This window comes from Podarcis pityusensis, assembly GCF_964106645.2.
Source record: "Podarcis pityusensis genome assembly, chromosome: 14".
Taxonomy (NCBI): domain Eukaryota; kingdom Metazoa; phylum Chordata; class Lepidosauria; order Squamata; family Lacertidae; genus Podarcis; species Podarcis pityusensis.
Genome location: NC_138039.1, coordinates 14476734 through 14500250, shown reverse-complemented (window position 1 = coordinate 14500250; position 23517 = coordinate 14476734). Strand labels below are relative to the sequence as shown.

The window sequence follows — 23517 nt, the reverse complement described above, 5'->3', positions numbered from 1 at the left end:
AACATTTATAGTCCATGTACACAGCAGACACTACTAAAAACTGTAAGTGGCCAGGTTCAGACCTAGGACCAAACCATGTGTTGTTTACATGAATGAGATGGCAAGAGCCTCAGGACCTAGGATAGCTCAGTGGGTAGAACATATAACCCTTAATCTCAGGGTTGTGAGTTCAAGCCCCACATTGGGTAAAATATTTTTGCACTGCAGGGGGATTTGGACTAGATGACCCTTGGGGTCGCTTCCAACTGTACGATTATATTATTGTGCATGTGCAAAGAAATAAAATTTAAGGCTGCCATTATTGTGCCTGAACTCGGCAAGTGGTAGTTTGTTAAAACCATACGTTTTTGTTTAACAAGCCAGAATATCCAACCTGGATCCCAGCTTGATATCCTGCCTTGTTAGACTGATTTAAACAAAACACACATACCTTGTTTGGATACAACCAGCTATGGTTAAAATATGTAACAACCAACCATTTTTACATGTCTAAAACAAGCCAGCAAGTCTCCATAGGTTATGAAAAATTCCCATTATTTTTGCAAGCCAAAAGACAGTTTAGCAATGAAATGTTTAATGTATTGCCAGCCATGACATGACTTGCATATGGTTGTCTTCAAATGGCATGGGCTAAGCAGAAAGGAAGCAAAAGGGCACACTAGTCTGCCAGGTAATTTAAGGTATGTAGGAGTGAAGTTTCAAGGGAAAATGATGCTTATACGAATAAACTTTTCCCACTGAACATCCAGGAACATATCAGAGCACATTTAAAAATATTCTCATTCTCTCTCACACACACCCACACACACTCCATAAACTTAAATGTTAAAATCATCTGAAGGGAAGGGAACAAGTTTTGCTCCTCAAATTACCTGTTCAGCAACGGACATTCTCCTGTTGGGATCCAAGTCCCGGCCCTCTAACTTGGCTTTGACACGTTTCCACACACTTACTGCATATGAATTCCGCTCTTGCACAGCTTCAAAAACAAAAACAAAAACACCAAGTCCATGCAAATCTTAATGTGTTGCTCATTACAAAGCCTATCTTTCTACATAAATTTAATATTGCTACTTACCTTTTCCTGTTTTGGGGTCCCTGATGGCTTTTTTAGGACTAGAAACAACACTCTTTCCAGCGCCTGTAATTACCCCCGGTGGAGTATCTGCTGATGGTGCAAGGGTTTTCTGAATTAACTTTCTTGTATTCTGCGACATGACCTCTGGCTGAGTTTTCTGCCCCGTATTGCTGCGGACCGCTGTCAACAAATGAAAATGAAATATTGAAAACGCTATAAAAAGGAACCAAGTAAGTTTTATTCATAATCAAAAAGAAAAATGTTTTGTTTTACAACAAAACCAAACATGCCTACAAAACATATAATGCATTGGCAAAGACACTGATTTCAGGCCTCCAGCCCACACAGTGATTGGGTGCACAGGCAAAGTTAAGCCAAAGATTGGCTTAATAAGATTTGCATGACCTACGTGTGGGTCCATGGAGCTCCTTTATGCAGTAAACCTGCAACTTATGCACATTTAACTTGCGCATATTCACCCTTACATGCAGAGCAAAAAAATTAAAAGGGGACAGGGTTCTGGGGGAAATGATTTTGGCAACACTGCCCACCACTGAGCCCAATGGGTTTTGACTATATGCGATTTTGGCTTTCGGTGCGATCCCTGGAACGTAGCTCCCACATGAGTTGCAAGCTTACTGTAGTAGTTTATCTGCTGCCTTTACATGAATGGCAGAACAAGTCAGATTTCAGCACCAAAAGCTATGATTTATGGCTTCAAAATAAAGTCAATATATGATGTCATGGTTTGATTTCATTTCCAACAATTGTAGACCACTTTTCCATTGTGTGGTCAAAATGTTGTTGCCAACACAAAAAATAAAACACAGTATGTAAAGCAATAAAACACAATTAAAATTATCTTAGATTCAACAACAACAGTATAGTACAAAACAAAACTGCAATCCACAGCAGGCTTTACCAAGTCCACCAGAAGCCTGGATTAACAAGTTGTTGTAAGCAGGTGACAGAAGCTGAAAAACATGGTCATCTGTGCTTCTAGGACAGTGGAGGGGAACCATCGGCCTGCAAGCCAAATTAGGCCCACCAAGCCTCAGAGGCTGGCTCACCAGGCTGTTTTGGCCTAACCGCACCCCTCCTTCCTGAGCCTGATGTCACATGACCATGCAAAACTGGGGCCAGGCTAAGGGAAGGGACAAAGCTCAATGGCTCAATACAAAAGGTTAAAGGTTAAAGGTTCCATCCCTAGTATCTCCAGGTAGGAATAGGAAAGACCCCATATCCAGAAGTCCTGGAGAGCCACGGCCAGCCACTGATTGGGGGCAAAATGGAACTGCACAGGGCCCTGAATCTCAACTACCTCGAGGCTGAAAAGAAGTCACCCAATGCTACTCTTTGGACACTGCCTGCAGCTATGAGCAGAACCACTGTATCACCATGGCCCCAATCCACCAAACAATTCCAAGAGGATACAATAATTGATGGTATCAAAACCCAGAGATTAAAAAGAACCAACAAGGTTGGACCTGCCCTGTCTCTCTTCCATCAACCAAAGCAATCTAAAATTGAAGCCTGACTGAAATGGATCAAGATAATTCAAATAGGTTTTTTTAAAAAATAAAAAAGCCTTTCGACAGGTCAAGCAAGCTGCATGAAGAATTCAGTTTTTACGTTTCCATTCCTTGCTGAAATGAGAGTATGTCTGTCACTCATATGTACTGTAGTTCTTAACAACCTAAGCTGCAGTGGAACCTACTTCGCTAACAAGGTTGGGATACCAGGTTTCCCCCTATATGCAAGATGTGTCATTTCAGAGATGCTCAGCAAACCAAATGTTTATGGAGAGCCCTCTCTTTCTTGACAAGTATCCATATGGTACCTGAATATGGATGGAAGTCCTGTAAACAGAGTTTTAGAATCTGCTTCAGCATCTTTGCATTGGGCTTGCCATGGGTATCAATTTATCTACCTTACCAATAAAATTCACTTGTTGGTTAGATGCCTTAAGCTAGTAAAATTCTGCAAGAGCCTTATATGGAAAACATATTAATAGTGTAAATATTACTTCTGCTCATGGGTGGGTAGTTCCTAGTAGACTTGGAAGATCTTCAAGTAGGAGGCAGTCATTAAGTCATTTCCCCAAGGAGTCCCTATCTCAGAATGATGAACATGCTAACGGAAATGAATAGTACTCTTTGGTAAGCAGAGTTTAGTCAGGTTCTCTGGTAAGTCTGCATGAAGACAGGTGGTTTAACTCCTTGACATTTGTCTTCTTGAAGATAATGAAGAAATTTAGCAAGTAGACTGCTCTACTACATCTAGAAGAACGATGACAACATCTACATTCAAGCTCAGTGGCAGGGAAATTAGATTCAATGTATTCCATATTTTACCTGCAGCAAATGTTGGTTGACATGTAGCAACAGATGTTGGACTTGAGCATTCATTTGGCGTATCCGTGATTAAGGGAGATGCAAAACTCACTAGATTATTGTAGACACTAGGGAAAAAAAGGAAAATGATCAATATTAATCTTGACACATGACCTATCTGGAAATCAAAAAACAGAAAGCCTGTGTAAGAATGTTAGATAATTCAAAAGTATTTTGGCACAGTTTGAGAAAGTTTAGATGTTTAGACTCTGTAGATGATGCATTACAATATATGGGGATCCTGTCAGTTTTTGTGAGGCTAAAAAAAATAATTAGTAGGTTTTCGAGAATAAGAAAATACATAAGCTGAGGAAGTTATGTGTTGAATAAAGTATGCTGATACAATTGTATCACACTATTATACTTTCCTCAGCCAGCAAACAAACATACTCAGAACCACATAACAAATAAACAAACTGACTGAAACATAACTAAATCCCTCCCTCCTAACAATAGACCCTTTGATTCCAAGTGTCATAAGAATGTCATTTCTGTGCTTCTAATAACTATAATCTATCCATTATATCAGGCATAGGCAAACTCGGCCCTCCAAATGTTCTGGGACTACAACTCCCACCATCCCTGACCACTGGTCCTGTTAGCTAGGGATGACTGGAATTGTAGACCCAAAACATCTGGAGGGCTGAGTTTGCCTATGCCTGCATTATATTCTTTGTTTTTAGCCAAATACACAAATTTACAAGAATTCAGAGAATGTCTGCTTACCTTTGACTCTGGGTTCTCAGTTCTTTCAGGGTGGGAGTAATTTCTTGCAGCATTTCAGTATGTTCTTGACTGCGAACCTGACCCATGGCCTGAACTAATGTAAACAGAACTGTCTGAATATTGTCTTGCCATAACTTATATTCACCCAAGAACTGTCTAACACTATTCTCATAGGGAACATCTTCACCATCTGCCAGCGCTGCTTCTTCATCCTGTAATAAAGTAATATTTATTATGACTTCACTATTGGAAACAGAAGCTTGGAAAAATGATAGTTTTTATCCATTATTTACCTCCCCATAACTTCAGAAAGTATTCCATGAACATCAAAATGTTTTCTGTTCTATTCCCCCACCAATGAATAATTGGGCATTACCTTTGCCATGGCTTTCAGCAAGTGCTTGACATCCCCAAGTTGCCTGTTGTGTCCAGTGAGCACAGTTTTAATACTATCAACCAGATTCTGAATGGTTTCGCACACAGTTTCTATTTGTTGCTCTCTCTCTATTTGCACGGTCCTCTGGGTAGACGTGTCCTGCGTCAGTTGCTTATGAGCCAAAAGAAGCCATTCTGTGCTACCAATAGGATGGTCGAGATTGGTGCCCTGTAACAAAACAAGTTTCCAAATGCCAGTCAAGCTACTGAAACTCATCTCCAAGCAAGGCCAGATCAGTTCCCCATTGAGCTATGAAACTTAGAGGCTTTGAGCAAATTACTATTTGCCAGTCTAAACTCTCAGTGTTCTTCTGAAGCTAAGAAAGATAGTTTAGTGCATAGTACCCTGAGCCTCTTTGCTTAATGAGGCAAATAAAATCAATATATGTATTAAAGTCAGATTGCAAGACACTTGTGGCCAACCCCCACCTCAATTATAATCTTAAACAAGCACAGGCATTTTGAGGTGTGTGTTGTTACTATAATTTGCAATGGCTCAGTTCAGACTTCAAAGCAAACAGTGACTAAAATAATGCCATGATTTATCATGAAGGCTGAATTGATACATTGTCTGGCAAGTCAGCACCAGAAACTATTTACAAATCAAGGTGTACAACAAGTTTAGCATGGTATCTGTACTGACAAGCTATAGTAACAGTATTTGCTTCACTCCCAGAGATCACTGTGCCTAGAGATGGGAGTGATGAGGAGACAGAAAACGAACACCACTGAGCAGTAAACAACCACTGATTGCCTGTAAACTTGCAAGCTCAAGACCATGATCTGGATTCTACACACAACATGGTTTGGCAGCATGATTAAACAACACAACATGGTTTGGCATGTCGGAGTTGAGACAGATGATCCTGTTAACACACATTAGTCCAACCATTTTTTTAATACTCATGTACTCCCTCCTTGCTTTCCTCATTCAGGCAATTTGATGGTTGTTGTTGTTTTTTGCAACAAAACTATGTTTTGTGAGAAGTCAGAATTTTCCAGTTCTCATTTGGAAGGAAGCTATGGCTTTCATAAACCAGTTTGCCTGAACTAGGAAATGAGAGGGAGAATCAGAACCCTCAAGGAGAAGGGGGAGAGTGACCTCAGTGCACAGTTCTTGCAGCCTAAAATGATTTGGTATTATATGTAAAAGAAGCCAATGCACCTTTTCCCTGCCCACTGCACCCCACCCATTGTGTGTGTGTCTTACACTCACCACTCTGTGAAGTAAACGAAGTTCCAGTTCAGAAACTGAGCTGTTAAACTGTGAAGCAAAGGAACACATTTGCTGGCAACGTTTGACAAGTTCAAACAAGGCAGTGTCTAGGTTTAAGGCTTCCGCTGTTCTGGTACGCAAGCTTTCAAAATGAATGATGTTGCTACAGAGGAAAGTAACCTGAAAGACAAGGCACAGAGAGAAAAGGCTCATAACATTCACACACATCTTAAGCTTCTAGATTTTATTTTCAAAAAATGCACTGAAAGGCTGCCAGAGAGGAAATTGACTACTTTATTTAAAACATATATATTCTAGTGCTTTTCTGCAGTCACACCCAATTTTTTATATATATGCATATACACACCCACACCCTGAATTACAATTTTTGTTGAATCGTTCAAAATTTAGCCCACCAGCACCAACAAAATATTTTGAGGTCTGAGACTTGATTTAAAATCTAGGTTTTAAGCTGTCTTGTATAATTTTTATATTATTACAATGGGCTGAGAAATTACGGGACCAAAGATTAAACAAGGCCTAAACTGAAATGATCAAGAATCACGAAGGAGTTATGATATATATTATACTATCAAGAGATGTAGTTACACCACAAATTAAGGTCAAAGCCAAATACCTAAGATAATGATGTCAAATGTGATTAAAATGCAACTCAATTCAAAGTATCACAAAGAAAGAAATGTGACAATATGTACTGCTAGATGGTTACAACACACACAAATAACTAAATCCCAAACAGCCCTTTGTATTTTGGACCTCATTAGTATTCACTCCAAAATAGCTCCCTACATATGGCAAATGCTTTTCTCCTTAAGCCTGATCCCATCTGATAAAAGTTTTTTGCTCTCTTATACACAGTTTGTTAGTGAAAATAAACTCAAACTCATCACATCATGCTATTTGTAGTACCTGGCTGGCTCTCTGACTTTCCTTAAGGACAAGATTTCTTCTTTCAGATATTGTGGCATCAAAATCTTGAAGAACTGGTGCTAATGCTGGATTAGCGCCTCCTGCCCACTTCAAACGCTGCTCAATACTTGCTTCAAGTGCTGCCAGCTTTTCCTGAGATTGTTGATAGAATGAAAATCAAAAGCATTAAATCTTACAATTTTTGCTTATACCTGGGGCCTGAACAGATGCAATTACTTAACTACTATTATAACAAGGGCAAGGAATCCAACATATTCAGTTCTGGCAACCAGCAGGGCAAACTAGGACAGTATATATCCCAACCAACAAAATTATCTTTTCAAAATATGCCTCTATGCAGTATCAGTATCCATGTATTGAAGAGAGAAGGGTTGTTACATATACACATTTCCACATACCCAGCCACTAGCTCTCTGGATGACACTGCAACCTGGGACAACAAAAATATACAAAATTCTGGAGACTCTCCAAAAGCGGTACATAAGATACTGATTTGATAAGAGTCAACCTAAGACACTCGTGCACTGCACCCCTGCCACAGGTCCCTAGATTCAGCTATCAAATCTAGGGTACACACATGACATTGGCTCAGATTCTTATGACCAGCTTCCAAAGTGATCAAATTGTGGAGGGCTATCAAAAATTACATCAACAGTCACTACAGATTTTCAGCTTAATCTAAGAGTCTAAAGAGTTCAATCTTGTAAAAACTGTTATTAAAGATTTGACTTTAATTCAAAACCCTGAACATGCCCCACAGTAAAGTAGGATTGAACACTGTTGTAACTGGGGAAATTTGTATGACTTGAAAACAAGGCACTTCAAACATCCATTACCATTCTCGCAGTTTCAGTATATTTATTGTAACAATGGAGCTAGAAGACCAATATTCCCAAATACTGATGAAAGACCAGTTATTTTGCTTCCATATTTTTCCTCAACAATCCTCCACTGCTTCCCCCATGGAGCAGTGAAGAAACTTACCTGAACTGCTGCAATTGAAGCTTCAATCTGGCCAAGAGTATGAAGTTTCTTTTTCATACTGGCTAAGATTGCGGACCGAGGTGGAGGAGAGACTGTCATGGCTTGTGGGCGATTGATGAGGAGATCTTCATGCTGCCACTTTTGAAAGGCAAGAGAAAAAGATGTTTCTATTCAACGTTATGATAATGCTATATAAATGGTAAGACTGAGAAGTTCAGTGAGATACGGCCCCAAGAGCCTACTCAAGATGCATAAGTCAATAACCAGGAACATTTACAGAGCAATAAGCAACGAACATAACCAACATAAAAAGTGTTTATGTTCACACTGTCTGTAAATGTCAAGTGACAGCTCTTTTGAAAAATTGCAGCTATCCTGCTTCTAAAATCCTTAAGTGCACCAAAGGTTCTGATTGTCGTTCCCCTTTGCTTTGCTTTTTTTAAAAGGAAAGTTGTCAGAATTCTGACTCTGCTTTGCAGAAAATCCAAATTGTACATTGATCTGCTGAGAGAAATATGATGATGTTACTTAATAATTTTGCTCCACACCAGTATGACAATTCAGCTGTACCCAACAGCTACAACAGTAGCTATAAACTTCATGACTAACAAAGATAGAGGGTTTCTGCCTAGAAAAAAGGAAATCCAAAGTGCCCTCAGAACCAGAGAACAGGATCTGCTTCAAAGCATTGTCAAGAGGCCTGCAGGAAATCCACCCTGCAGGCTTTCAAGAAGAGAGAGGTTACAAGGGGCAAATGGACAAAGTTGGTGAAATAAGGACTCTCAAATCCTCATGCAGCCATGAAGTTCACCTCACATGACGAAGAGGGCTGCTCCACAGATCAATAACGTGGAAAACAGTATGAAGCTACTTCTAAATGTATGATACTGTTTAAAATCTGAAGAGGTACCTTCTCTCCACAACTTAGGTATGGCGCCAAATGCAATTAGTTTATTATGCAACTTCCCACATCTGCAGCAAATATTCTGAAAGGAAATACAAGTTTGAAGACTCACCTGGAACATAGCAATGTGTAGTTGCACTCTCTGAAGGCTAGTCTTACAAGAAGAAATACTGGTTTCAAGTCTCCGCACCAGATCGTGCTTCTTCCATGCAGTGTCGTATGAACTGGCCAGCACTGTTGCTCTGTTCATAACCAACTGTGAATATTTTCCAATTTGGATATTGTGTTCTACAGCTTTCTTACACAAGTCATCCACTGAGACTTTGCTTTCAGCCCCAAAATCCTTTGCTTCTACTTGAGCAATTATATCTACACCCAGAGCACTAATAAAACTGCACAATGTAAGTCCCAAGGCTTGATTGGGAAGGCCGATTAAAAGCTGCCGGACAAAGTCAGCTGTGAAGGCTTTGATTGGTTTGGCCATTTGGTCTTCACTAAAGCAAGAATTCCGATACAAGGTTTTCACGTTTACCATTGGCACTGGTCCATTCATAGAGCTTTGATCTTCAATTGAACTTACACCTTACAAAAAAAGGGGAAAAAAAGAAACAGCCATTGAACAAATACCTACCAACCAGCAATCTAGATTGAATTTCTGCTCTAGAGAGCTGACAACATAAATTAACTGCAGCCAAGATTACAATGGCACTCTTATGAAATGCAAATGGGCAAGGTCCAAGCTGACTGAGATAAATATAAACCCCATTTTAACAGGCTGGTACATGCTTTAAGGCACACTGATTTGGCTAACTCCACAACAGCATTCCTGAATTAATTAAAAATGTTCTTGGTTCTTTTCTAGGGGAAAATGAAAACATGGAAGCAAACATCTATTCCGTTTCGCTGCCTTCCAAATAATGCCAAATTAATTCAACAGTCAATACATTCAGTAATATATACTGGTTCAATAATAAAGCAAGTGTTGAAACATCACAGAGGAAACATGAAAACTCTCGGTTTGCTCTTCACAAAGAAAGCTTGAGCAAGCATGGAAATAAATTTCCTGTGCTTACTGGCTGTCTTCTGCACCTTTTAACCAGTTTTTTTTTTGTAACAGCTTAATACTTATGGTACTGCTAGAAGTTGTTTGTGGCACTGTATAACCCATGTATTTTGAGAATGCTGCTACTGTAGTCATCACAGCTTTAAAACTTGCAGGTAATACAAGATGAGAATCTGTGGAGCCCAATGTTTTATTTCGTTTAACACATAGATACCGTTATTTGTAATTTCACTTTAAGATTCAAGGCAGACAACAGTGCTTAACTTTACCTAATGAGACGTAAACTAGGAATGTTGTATGCACTTACCTGAAAGAGTTTTAGAAAAAGTGCCACAGAGTCTGAAAAAATCCTTTATTGTCTGCAGTCGTTTTAAAAAGAAAATCTCTTCTAAAACCTGCCGGTTGTTATCATCATCAAAAAAGTTAGTTTGGGTGCTGCGAGCTTCCCTGATGATGTCAATCTTACGCCAGGCAACAGGTATTTCCATCTTGTTTAACTGAAGGAAAATAAGAAAAATGTTAGGTCATCTGCCAAATACAGACAAAGACCAAATGACGCGTGCATGCGCACATCACGGCAAACTGGAAGTGGCTGGAAAAGTGGGAAGGGCGGACTTAAGTGAGCTTTGCATGGCACGCAATGACTCAGGACGCAACCCCCGTGTGAACTGGGAGTTGCCCGGACCTTATTTCCAAAGTTAGCTTTAGTAAGTAATCTTTTTAGTAGTAACCTTACCTTTTCAACTAATAAGCCAAATGCTGTTTCCACTTGGGCAAACATTCCATCAAATGCTACCAACAGCATCTGGCCTGCTGACATTTTGGGCGTTTCGTCAACTGAGCCATTCCTTGGCTGAATCAGTTCACCATACTGGGCGTGAAGCATCCTAAAGACAGAAGCAAAAAGGGTAGTTAGGACCTGAATATCCAAATGGTTTTAAGGACAAACACTATAGCAGGACTGTCATTTGGTTAAAGAAATGTCAAATAACTGACTAATCCTTCAACACATTTCAGATCACGCTAAGCTGTAGCTTTTTTTAAACCATGGCTAAGTTGTGAATGTGGGTGTCTTGTGGGTGTCACACAGGGCACAAACAAGCCACCATATGGCATGTTGTCTTATGACCCATGACTGTGGGCTGTTTCAAGCTAACTCTTAAAGCAAGCATTTGCACCAGATACAACAAACCCAATGATTTACCTTGCAACATCAATACAATGAGTATGGGTTTCTTCTTCAAGCCCCATTGCTGCGTTTCTTAGGTAAGCTTGAAGAGACTCAACCAGAGTTGGCAAAGGAACATCGGTAACTTGTTCGATCAGGTTATCCAGCTCATTCAGCATGCTCTCCAAAGTATATTCTCCTTTCATTAAGCACCTAAGTGCTTCTGGGAAAATAATCTGACGGAAATTTGAATTCAGCTCCTGGCAGAACAACAACAACAAATGCATGAAAACAAGAAGATAACAGCAAAGTATCTAAGAGTTTTCGAAGTATAATGTGTTGCTGGTTAATAAGGAGAAAAAATGTAAGTGTTTAGAATATGCTCTCAATTTAAACAATGCATGTATACTCAGAAGTCAATCCCCTATTCTCAGTGGGTCTTACTCCCAGATAAACCTATTTAGGATTGTAGATTTATTCCAATTTATTCCAACTTTACTCCAACTTACTACTGCTCACTACAAAGGGGTTTGTACATTAACATGAGCTGCTATAAACACACGTTGTAGATATATTTCACCTGAAGTGAGATGTAAACTCCATTAGCTAGGTGAATAGCTTCTGATGCTTCAACTGGATTAGGAATATCTAAATCCTGTGGGACCAGATGACACTGCTTCAGTAACTGCACAAGACATGTAACGTTCCCACTCATGCTACACAGCTCCTCCAAGAACCAGGCTCCATCTCTTGAAGTCAGGTCCACCAGCTGTTCTCCAGCGCTGGATGCAGCACCTTCCATCATTAGATTACGTCTAAATGAAAAAGATAAGTTTGTAAATAAACAGAAGTTTTTGTTCCAATTTATGCATCTTAATCTTTTAAAACCCATTAAAAAGAATACTATCGTATTTTTCCCTGTACAGTGGTACCTCGGGTTACATACGCTTCAGGTTACAGACGCTTCAGGTTACAGACTCTGCTGACCCAGAAATAGTGCTTCAGGTTAAGAACTTTGCTTCAGGATGAGAACAGAAATTGTGCTCCAGCAGCGCAGCAGCAGCGAGAGGCCCCATTAGCTAAAGTGGTGCTTCAGGTTAAGAACAGTTTCAGGTTAAGTACGGACCTCCGGAACGAATTAAGTACTTAACCCGAGGTACCACTGTATAACACAACCCCATGTATAAGATGAGCCCTATTTTTAGGAGCCCAAAATTAAGAAATTTAAAAGTTTAGAAAGTTGTTGAGCTGTTTTTCAACGATCCCCTGCTCTAGCTGACGGAAGTGGTGCCATAACTACCACTGGGGGCTCCAGCCCTTGCTTACTTACCGTATTAACCCATGTATAAGACAACCCCCAATCACTATTTTTTTTCCAGAAAAAAAAATTGTCTTATACATGGAAAAATGTGGTATATTCTATTTCTAGATAAAGCATTTGCATGAATTATGGTTAAGTAAATTTGATACATATGAAATTAAAGGTATTTAAATCCTTGGGAAATGTATTTTTGAAGGAGGGGTCAAAAAACAAAACAAATTTTGCAAGCATCTCACCTGGTAAGAGTGCAGAGAGCCGAGATGATAACACTTGCTAAGCTCAATGAACCCTCTTCTCCATTTTCATGAAGAAAGACCTTAATGCAACGCTCAATTTCTTTTAGCTGTTCCTCACACACAGGAACAGTGACTGCTTCTTGCTTCAAACGTTCCACTTGTCGGATAAGCCTGCTGTTGATGTCTGCTGCATATCGCTGCAAAGTCATTTCTGTAGTAGTTATGAACTGGCACGCAGATGGAGGCGGCTGAGGAGCATACTGAATTTCATACCTGACAAACAATAAAATTACAAATATTTATTTAAATATATATATATATTCTTTCATGCATATTGTAATGTGATGCCTAGCATCATCTGTGCTCTACCCTTAAACACTACCATTTTCTGTTGAGATACATGAGGCAGAGAAATACTTAACGTTTTACATGTTGACACATACACAACACTTAAGTGAGCTCAACTTTGTAGAAATTAGTATGGTGTATTCTGAGAATTTGTTTTCCCGCAGAAATTTAACTACCAAAGACTTGAAATAATTTAACCCTCCCACTTTCTGTGGGTGCAAACAACTGACAACTTACTTCCGGTAAAGATCCTGACAGCGTTCTATTGTCATGTTAACAATCAGTTCTTCCATCCAGGTCTTCCACTGCTCAATGCGGTGTTTCTGAAACACTGTTTTGGGGTACTGAAGAGCTACAGTAGCATAGTTGTGCAGCTGTTCAAGACATCCACGCAGAACAGATCGCCTCTGCTGAAGGAAAGCACCAACCTCCCCCTCTAGCTGCTCACACTGGCTGATCAAGTGTGCTTGTCCAGCATTCTGAAGGAAGGTAGTTGCAGGGACATAACTTGGAGGACCTTCAAAATGAACCATTAGAAAAGGAAGGATGTTAAAACCTAACTACAGGGGAGGAAAATGTTCAGGGGCAAAACATGTTCAGCAACAGCCTTGCACATATTTTAGACCATAACTTCCATCAGTCCCGGTCAGCAAGGCCACAGATCAGAGGAGATAGGAGTGGTAGTCAACAACATCTGGTAGTCTACAATATCTGGAGGGCACCATGTTGACTACCCTTGTTGAAGCTAAAGGAATATGCACACAGTATGGTTGGGACTATGGGTTAAACCACAGAGCCTAGGGCTTGCTGATCAGAAGGTTGGCAGTTTGAATCCCCGTGATGGGGTGAGCTCCCGTTGCTCGGTCCCTGCTCCTGCTAACCTAGCCGTTCGGAAGCATGTCAAAGTGCAAGTAGATAAATAGGTATCGCTCTGGTGGGAAGGTAAATGGCGTTTCAGTGTGCTCCTCTGGTTTGCCAGAAGCGGCTTAGTCATGCTGGCCACATGACCCAGAAGCTGTACGCCTGCTCCATCTGTCAATAAAGCGAGATGAGCGCTGCAACCCCAGAGTCGTCTGCGACTGGACCTAATGGTCAGGGGTCCCTTTACCTTTACCTATGGTTGGCCTAGAATAACCTAATATCCATTGCATACCAATGCAATACATTCCAAAGGAAGCAGACATTCAGCAGCTGACTGCCTAGTACAGTATTGTAACAAGAAGTATTCTGAACATATAAAAATGTTAACTCCTTGTAGTAAAAACAAAAACACCCCCCAACACCATTTTACTTCCCCTTAATCTGCCACCTTGCTCTGCTTCACAATACGAACAATGGGGCGGGGTGGGGGGAAGGAGACCACCTAATTTGTTTCATTACCAAGATCCATTTGGGTACTGATTTCCTGAAGAAGACTTGCGAGCTGAGTTGCTTCCAGATTATTGAAAGCAGCTTGGTAATGAGATATCCACTGCTCAAATTCATTCAGTTTCACCTGGATTGCTTCTTGTACTGCTCTCTGCTGAGATTGCAGCTGAGTGTGTTCAGAATATCTGTGTTAAAAAGGAAGAAGCCACATTAAGTGATTTTTTTTAAAACTCCAAATTCTAGAGAAACATATGCAGTTTTGAATTTCCATAAAGCATTTGAATATCTAAACTAAAGTGAGATTTCTCGTACCTGTTCTGCAGTGTGTGACATGGGTGATCCGCTGCTTCTGCTCCTTCCAGGTAGGCACTCTCTTCTAGTAATTTGCCTTGCAATTTTTCAACATCAGTCAACTGCTCTTGCAAATTTAAATATTCCCCTAAACTGCCATCCAGCTTAGGAAGCACAGCCAGCATCTCATCCCTGTTCTTAAACCAGTTGACCTGTAGACAAGATTTATGTTACATACTTATGAATAACACTTGATACCACTTTTCTCTACCAGTATCACAAGTGGAGTGAAACTGACATTGTTATCACTAAATTAGACTGAGTATTAAACAAATAAAAAGGTGAACAAGTCACACATTTTAAAACTTCAGAGCAAAATTAATGTTTGAATGACAGGATGGCAAAAACTGGGTCTCCAACATGGTGCTCATGATCACTACAGCATCGTCTAACAACCACCTAACCCATCAAAGCCTCCTGCCTCCATTTTATTTTAAAACTGAGGTTTTATTGGGAAGGTTGCCTACTTTGTTGCCTACTTTCTTGTCTGTTATGTTTTGATGGAATGTTTTGCCTGTTTTTGTTTGTTTTCGGGGTTCTGACTATCATCAGTCTTCCCTTTGGTGAAATGTGTATTTTGTATTATCAATCAGTTTCTCAGATTACCAAAAGTTCCCCTGGACTAGGACTGCCACATGTCTGGATTTTCCCAGACTTTACTGGAATTTCAAAGGCAAAATTGACTTCCAGGGGGGATTTCCAGAAGGTGACGCTTTGTCCTGTATCTTAGGCAAGTCAATCGAAAAATCACATTTTTGTAAGAAAATTTAAAAAAAAAACAACCCTCATGTTGTCTGTATGTATTTCTAAAGTTACAGCATAAATAGATTCACTAAGATGGAAGCGTGCTTGAAATACTGTAATCTAAAACCTGTTTCGAGTTAATTCCTGCAAGCAATTTTGCACACTGTTCCTGGAATCTAAAGTAACAAGCAGATACATATAAAACGAATTTTTGAAAGGACTGAACATACCTTTATTTCAGCTACTCTGGAAGAGAAGAGGCTACGTGTGATGTCTCTTTCCATCTCTCTCTTGCTTTGCTTGTTTTCAGCTTGCTGCCCACCTCCACCATACACTGCTCCAGCAAACCCTGCTTCTCCCCCTGCGGTCCAGTCCACAAGTGGGTCATAAACAAAAGCTTCCAATAATGTCAGAAGGGTTTCTCGTCCTCGCCGCATGATGTGCAGAACCTGTTTTTAAAGCGTATTACATATATCATTTAAAATGTGCACTTGCAATTAGCTACCAAGCCCAAATCCTGTGTTAGGGAGTTTCAACCCAACTTCTGAAAGCATTCAGTGGCAAGACTCGGCAGGCCTTCCTTGGGGGGGGGGGGGGATTCCACACTTAAGACACTACTGAAAAGGCCCCCCATAGAGCAAAAGCTTCATTCACAGAAATTCAAGACTTCCTTAAAGCCTAATATCCCATGGCCTACCTGTTCACAAGAAAGCCTGAAAACGCCTTCCACTCCTGTTACTCCAAATGCTGTTTCAATATTTTGTGTCATCCGGAATGGAACTTTCTCAGGCACTCGAAGGCTTTTCCCTTTCTCAAAGCAAACATTATAATCTATGTGAACAACTTCTCCAGTAGTCATGTCTATAAGAACGTTGTCCAGATGTCTGTCTCCGAGGCCGATAATGTAGCCAACCATGGACATAACTGCAGTGGATCTTGCATAAGACTGGGAAGGGGGGGGAGAGGAAGTTTCATCATTATAAATCTCTTTTCTCACAGGTATGAAGTTTACGGCATGCAATGCCTTAAGAGAGAATATTATGAAAATGATATACAGGTGGTACATGACACCAGTCAAGCTTGCAAAAATCTATCATTTGCCCGATAATAAATGTTGGAAATGTAAGGAAACTGAAGGTACATTCTTTCACCTTTGGTGGACATGCCCAAGGATTAAGGCTTTCTGGGAGATGATTTATAATGAAATGAAAAGGGTATTTAAATATACCTTTCTGAAGAAACCAGAGGCCTTTCTCCTGGGCATGGTCGGCCAAATGGTGCCAAAGAAGGACAGAACTTTCTTTATGTATGCCACAACAGCAGCAAGAATACTTATTGCAAAGTATTGGAAGACGCAAGATCTACCCACCCTGGAAGAATGGCAGATGAAAGTGATGGACTACATGGAACTGGCGGAAATGACTGGCAGAATCCGAGACCAGGGAGAAGAGTCGGTGGAAGAAGATTGGAAGAAATTTAAAGACTATTTACAGAAATATTGCAAAATTAATGAATGTTAGAATGATGTCAGAATGAAGTTAAGTGGTTTAAGCAGCAATGTTATAAAGGTGTATGAAAAATGGATTATTAACAGGTCAGAACTCAAAGTTATAATATATTAAGTTAAAGGATTAAGATAAAAACAAAGAGGGAAAGAAATTGCTGAATTAACTAACTGAATTGGAATACAAAAAAGAGAGGTGTGAGGAGGTCAGGGAAGTAAGGATATGAATATATGACATGGAAAGATTGATGTGTTTTCTTTTTAAATGTTTTTTTATCTTTTTTCTGTACTTTGTATTTTTATTTTTGTCTTTTTTTCTTTTTTTTTATTTATGTAATTTCCCCCCCCCCCCTTTGAAACCTTAATAAATATCATTAAAAAAAATATAAATCTCTTTTCTCCACCATTTAAAAAAGTGTACTCTATATAAAAAACTACTAAAAGGTGTGTTTTTTTGGGGGGGTGTCATTATATAGCTTAACTATAAGCCACATGCTCCTTTATTCACACAAAGGCTAATTATGCTCAAGGAGAAGCACCAGGCCAGGGAGAAGAATGAGCACGGACACATTTCTATTTCTACTGTCCGACTAACAGATGTGGTATAAGAAGCAAATGAGGGATAGGTAACTATTGCTCTCCAGGTGTTGTTGGACTACAACTCTCATAATTCAATGTCCACTGGCCATGCTGGTTGGGGCTGATGTTAACAATTCCAACAGCATGTGAAGGATCACAGGTGCCTATCCTGAAGCAATGTATGTATGTGTGTATGTATGTGATCCTCAACAAGCTGTGCCTCTCCCTGACCCTAAAACAGACCGCTACCTAGTGGGAAAGCACATCTGCCAATTTTACTTTTGAAATTAAGTGGCAGCCCGAGCAATAAAGCAAGATGGTTTGTTCTTCCGTTGAAATTATTCTGAAATAACTTTTCTGAAAAGCCACTCAGGATTTTTACAAGAATCCACCAAATTTAGATGGAAAGCACGGTTGTTTGTGTACATAAGGCAAGGAGATATTAGACTAAACCTACTCAAACATTAAGATTCTATTAGGAAAGGTCTCTACATACCTGTGTGACTCTCCACCACTCATCAGGTGTAGTGCATGATGACCAAAGTTCTTTAGCAAGAAGATTGGGAGGTGTTACTTCCATTAACTCTTCCAAAACAGACTTCATTACATTTAGAGGCCAGTCTCGACGGGATACATCCAAGCTAAGCCCAACTGCCTTCAAAGCTGGTCCAATCTTACTGTAGTACAGTTCACTAGGTCTAGGTACTATTCCAGGATTCTGAGGAGTCTGGTATGAATCTTGGGCCTAAAAAAGTCAATTGCACAGTTCAACTACTATTCCATTGTATCTTGGGACAGAATCAACATGTCATATATTTAAGCCCTGGCTGGAAGACTGTCTGCAACAGATGAATAAATCTTTGTGTTTGCATTTAATATATAGGGTGCTCCTTGCTACTGACCCTTTTGCAGTTCCAAGCTAAATCAATTTAAGAAGAATTAGCCGGGGTGTGTGTGTCTCATATTGCTTCCCAGTTTCCCACCCACTCTGCTTTCCAAGATCTCCTGTTGCATTAAGTGCTGTTGCTCCAACTATTATTTCCCATGGCTGCTATATCTGTGCTGCACATGGACAGCAAGACAGAAGATGGCATCTAGGCTCAGGTATGCACCATCCCTTTCCTGCTCCAAGAATATGCAGTCTCCTATAGCCAGCATTGCTTAACAATGAAACAATGTAATGCTCATGTTTTCCATATAGGCAGTACTGGAATCAGGAGCAAATTGTCCCAAGGACCAAAGTACATGTAGAATCTCTGCCTCTTTCATATTTCTGCATCTGGGGCGGCAGGAGGACTGGGAGGTGCCTCTAACTCCAGACTCAGCAAATGCTTTTTTCAAAAGAGCACCTCAATATCTGCATAAGCTACATAAGATAAGAGACACTGCACAGAGCAGGTCTGAACTTGTGCATACAACAACACACGCACGTTTTAAAGGCATGAGTTTCTATGTCCTGTTATCACACTAGAGCAGAGTTCATAGATGTCCCCAGTCCAAAATCCAGCCTTCCAAGTTACAGCTCTGCAGGCTGAGAAAAGGACACATACACACCGTTCAACACACACACAACATATTTCTCTCTCTCTCTCTCTCTCTCTCTCTCTCACACACACACACACACTTCATTATTATGATCAGGTGTTCTAATTAATCTCTGCACCTCAAATTAATTTTAAAATAACCCTTATAAGACACCACATTTCAGCATATACTTAGAATTTTAATCAGAATTTTGATTCTGTCTCAGTAACCGTTAATACTTCCATGAATTATAATGTAAAATTACAGAGTTTACTTCACAACTGGTGCCAGCATGTATAATGTAGTCATTACCTTTTGTGCTTGTAAAGCTGCTTCTCGCTGCTGCCACCTTTTATAAAGTCCAAATAAAGGAGTGGCTCCATCCACCCATTGAATTAGGCCTGATCGTGTTCCTAGTGGAGTAACAGAGTAATGCCTGGCATGGAAACGGGGTGTCTCTTGGCGATTTATGGTAGCAAACATCGTATTAACAATGGATAAGAACTGCATGATCCGTTCATCAAGATGCAGGTCTTCCAGTCCTGCAGTGAAAAATAGACGCAAACCAGACAGTACGTAATGTAACTGGAAAAGGGAATGCAATATATCCTCCATTAAAATTTTTCTGCTTAGGACAAGGAGAAGTTACAGAATGTTCTCACCTTTGAAAAGGTATGGGTAGTTTTTCCCATCTGAGCCCAGAAACAGAAGCTTCTTGGGCTTGGTTTTAGTAGGCAGAATTGTTATGGTGCTTCCTACACTATGAATTGTGACCGTGTCTCTGGCAGACACTTCTCCAGGGAGAGCTATTTCAGTGTTCGTCATGGCAGCCAGCCAGGGGCTTATTTCCTCGAGACGTAGAATGTAACTGGCCCGCTTCTGGGCTCTCTGTTGAAGACTGAGCATTACCTAATTTTCAAAAGACACAAGGTTGAAGAAGGTGAAGTCCAGACCCTTGCATGGTTCCAGTCTATCAAAATACTGGGTTGTAGTCAGTACTAATCCTACTCAGAGTAGACCTGCTGAAAATAATGGACATGACTACATTAGAGCCATAAATTTCAATGAGCCTCCTCCCAACAGAGCTTACCTGGATACAACCCACTAATTCCAAAGGAATTCACAAAACTGAAGACATCTTAGAAGGTGCCTGTTTGGTTTTTATTAGCTACTGCAGAAAGGTGTTGGGGGCTGCATCCCAAAAGTAGCCACACAGCATTCCCTGCCCGCCCCCTCCTTGCTCCTCAGCTGATCCATGAAAAGCAGCTGAGATGTGTAGGGGACAAGTTATTTTAACCCTCAACATGGAAAGTGGGAAAGGCAGGGCCTCCCACCCAAACCTGCAATGTGATGAAAATTGTTCCCTCCCCACTTTTCATATGGCCAATCTGAGCAACATGAATGAGAAACTTAAACCTCTCCATATAGCCGTGTACCACACTGGCAGAAGAAGCTGTTCATCTGACTGGCCCAATTTTTTCCAGTGGCACAGTCAGGAGGGTGGGGGAGAGAAGAAAACATATGGATTGAAGTGGCAATGGCAGTTTGCAAATGTGCCCATGGGCCAAAAATGAAAGCAACCTCTAGCGTAGAAAATTTAAGAACTAATGGTATTTCTAGTCCATTTTTCTATTGCTTTTTCTCAATTCTCTAAAACCTAAACCTTGTCATTACCCACAAAACCATTAATATTCTAAATTACAACAGCAGCACCCTTTTTTTTTTATTCTTCCACAGCAGAGAAAAATATTCTAAGTTATTGTATTCTTGGCAAGAGAGACGTACTATACCTCTTTAAAAGGAATCCAGCTGCTTCCAGGCTTTGCAGGATTAGATGGGTTCTTTAGTTTTTCTAGGGCATTTTCAATTGCATCTCCATAGTTGTCCTGAAACCACTTCTCATGCGGCGTTTCAGCAGGAGCCGCAGTGATGCTCCTCACGTGTTCCAAAGCAAATACAATGGGCTTCATTAGGGCAGTGTGCTTTTCACGCATGATGGCTATTTTTTCCTCTCTTGAAAAAAAAGAGATAAAGGTTTTGGCAAAAGTGTCACTTGCATTTCAAGTATGCTGGAATTTCTAGATATTGCTCCCAAAAACAATGAAAGGAACTTTGTTATTTTAAAGCCAACCATGAAAAAGAATGTAAATAAATGTATTAAACACCCCCCCCCCCGATTATCTAGAATCAGAATTTACACTACATGATATTCTGTCTCCAGAGTTCTCTGAAACTTTGGACAGTGAGAAACAAAAGGAACCGAGTATAATTTGCTGAACATCCAAAAAACCCTTTCCACACCAGTAAGGACACTTTCTACTACTCCCTTTGTGGCACTTTAGTATCTTAAGTAGAGGTAAATTAATATTATAGGGCTGTTTTCATGATGTGATTGTTCTTCAGGCTACAAAAATCATGACATGCCATTAAAAAAATAGCACCATTAATTATCAGGAGGTAAGGCTGCCCATTTGCAACACATATCCATATACACTTTGGTGGAAACATACTTGCGCAGAGTGTTGTTGTTCTGGACTCTCTTTACTTCATCTTCCAGCTGCTGAATCCGTCTAAGGACATACATGTGCTGTTGCAAAAGCACTCCAAGCCAAAGTTCATCCCAAAGAACAGTAACTCTGCGCAATTCTGCTACGAGCATCTGAACCTGGATTGATAACAAAAAAAATTTGTGCATTTTTAACTGTGCAGTTGCACTTCTAAAAGTCTCAAAATTTAATTCCCAGAGTAAATATAATGGATTTCTTCCTGCGTAAGTACACAACACATGAAGCACTCGATTCGACTCCAAACACAAATATCCCCAAATTCTGGCTGAACTGCAATTATACCTGCAACACCATTGTTGGATTTGCAGCTGACAACTTCTCTACAATCTTGCTGTAGCAGTCTTGCATCATTGCCTGGTCTTCATTTAGGCCCATTTTTGGCTCATCCTTTATGCTCTCTTGAGAAGCAGGGGGACTTCCCTCATCACACTCACTACCCAACAACTCTTCACCCTGGATGTTACCCAAAAAGGTAGGTATTGCTGACGGGAATTTGCTCCCTAGGTTTTAAAGAGAAAATATTAGGTCAACAGGTTAGGTCAAAACACAAAGGCCAGCTGGATGCTGTAAAACTGTATCTTTGACCAGCATTATAACGATTTACCTTTGACTACAACATCTATAAACTCTGTGTGCTCATGCAAGAGGAAACTCTCAAAATACTGTGAGTGTGTTTAAGTAACACCTGTCACACTCAGCTGCGTGACAAGACAGGAAAACTATGCTGAATTGAGGTCTGGCAACTGTAGATTTTGTAAAACCAGTTAATCTATTGAAGTTAAATCCAGGTATTGGCAACAGTGGAACTGCACACCTGTGAGATAGCTCAGCTACAACTACTAGAAATTCTTAACTGTAAAGATGTTAAAAGATAAAAGTGTTAAAGAAAGGTAAGTTAAATGAAGGTTGGGGGATCTTCTGAAATGGTATGTGACATGAAGGATGGAATTGGGATGGGCAAATATAAATATGACTACCAAAACATACCTGAAGCTTGAGATTCGCTGCTAAGTGAAATAGTACCCACAATTGCAGGGTATAATATAAGGTGAGGAGAATCTTGTGCTACCCGACAAAGAAGATTACAAATGCTCTGACGAACATATACTTCAGGATGATTTAGACGTGAGAAGAGTTGAGGAATAATACCTTTATGAAGATAAAAGCACAGAAATAAGCTTACCACAGAACACATTTGCCTCTCTTTTTTTCCATTTTTAAAGGGCAACATAATTTTACTCCATTTACAAGTAACTGGAATAAATGTTATTCTGCTACCAAACAGTGGAGACGGAGGCAGCCCCTAACTTGTGGGATTCCTTCTCAAAAGAGCCTGAGATCTTCCATACCTCGCCATGGAGCTGTCGGGGTGGTTTCCAGCCCATGTTCCAGATACTGCCGGAGTTCTCCAGCATGTTTCACAAGCAGCCTCAGCAGCCTTAAGGTCGCCATTACAATCACATCATCAGTACTCTGTTCTGAAATGTTTCTTAGATGCAGTCTGGGATCATCTTCATCCAGAGGAACCTACACATGAAAACAAACAACCTCACTGAACATACAGCTCTCCCACAAGCCCCAAAGACTTTAAAAACAAAACATAAACCTTGCTTACATCACTAGTCAAAACGTACAGCATACCTGACCAGCATTGAGTTTAAGGAAAGTAAAATAGGCACTGCATGAGAGTTTATAAAGACTGAAGATTCTGTCTACAACTTTTCTCCACACTTTGATTAGGCCCTCAGTTGAATTTTCATCAAGGTCTGAAAGCCAAGGACAGCTCGTCAACAACTGCCGCCAGATGACATCAACCATATCATCTTCTTCGTTATCTTCATTCTCTGAAATCTGAAGAGTTATGTCTTCGTCCTAAATTAAAGTTAAACAAAAATAAACAATTTTACCCATCATGTACACACTTACAAATAATGGTAATATTCAATCCTCTTCATGTATACATAAATCGTTTGTCAAGTTTTTGCTTTGAACCGGTGTCTCACATTTAAATAACCAACCTGTTATAAAAGGTGGCTTGTTTTTTTCCAAAGCTCAAA

The 23517-nt window shown here is 40.1% G+C and overlaps 1 protein-coding gene across 1 annotated transcript in view; it reads right to left on the bottom strand.

Moving 5' to 3' along the window:
* Positions 1–23517, bottom strand: part of SMG1 (SMG1 nonsense mediated mRNA decay associated PI3K related kinase) — a 70890-nt gene that overhangs the window by 2580 nt on the left and 44793 nt on the right. The window contains exons 34-61 of the mRNA XM_080981777.1: positions 23102–23332; positions 22810–22987; positions 22448–22609; positions 21743–21960; positions 21404–21558; positions 20684–20906; positions 19556–19802; positions 19206–19435; positions 17866–18114; positions 15984–16232; positions 15517–15735; positions 14504–14694; positions 14204–14376; positions 13061–13340; positions 12476–12748; positions 11499–11733; positions 10955–11178; positions 10487–10637; positions 10058–10247; positions 8800–9269; positions 7784–7921; positions 6779–6931; positions 5849–6028; positions 4574–4801; positions 4198–4409; positions 3433–3539; positions 1079–1258; positions 873–979 (exon numbers count right to left, since the gene is read on the bottom strand). Of these exons, the coding sequence (XP_080837903.1) occupies positions 873–979; positions 1079–1258; positions 3433–3539; positions 4198–4409; positions 4574–4801; positions 5849–6028; positions 6779–6931; positions 7784–7921; positions 8800–9269; positions 10058–10247; positions 10487–10637; positions 10955–11178; positions 11499–11733; positions 12476–12748; positions 13061–13340; positions 14204–14376; positions 14504–14694; positions 15517–15735; positions 15984–16232; positions 17866–18114; positions 19206–19435; positions 19556–19802; positions 20684–20906; positions 21404–21558; positions 21743–21960; positions 22448–22609; positions 22810–22987; positions 23102–23332 (5853 nt within the window). The remainder of the gene's footprint in view (positions 1–872; positions 980–1078; positions 1259–3432; positions 3540–4197; positions 4410–4573; positions 4802–5848; positions 6029–6778; positions 6932–7783; positions 7922–8799; positions 9270–10057; positions 10248–10486; positions 10638–10954; positions 11179–11498; positions 11734–12475; positions 12749–13060; positions 13341–14203; positions 14377–14503; positions 14695–15516; positions 15736–15983; positions 16233–17865; positions 18115–19205; positions 19436–19555; positions 19803–20683; positions 20907–21403; positions 21559–21742; positions 21961–22447; positions 22610–22809; positions 22988–23101; positions 23333–23517) is intronic.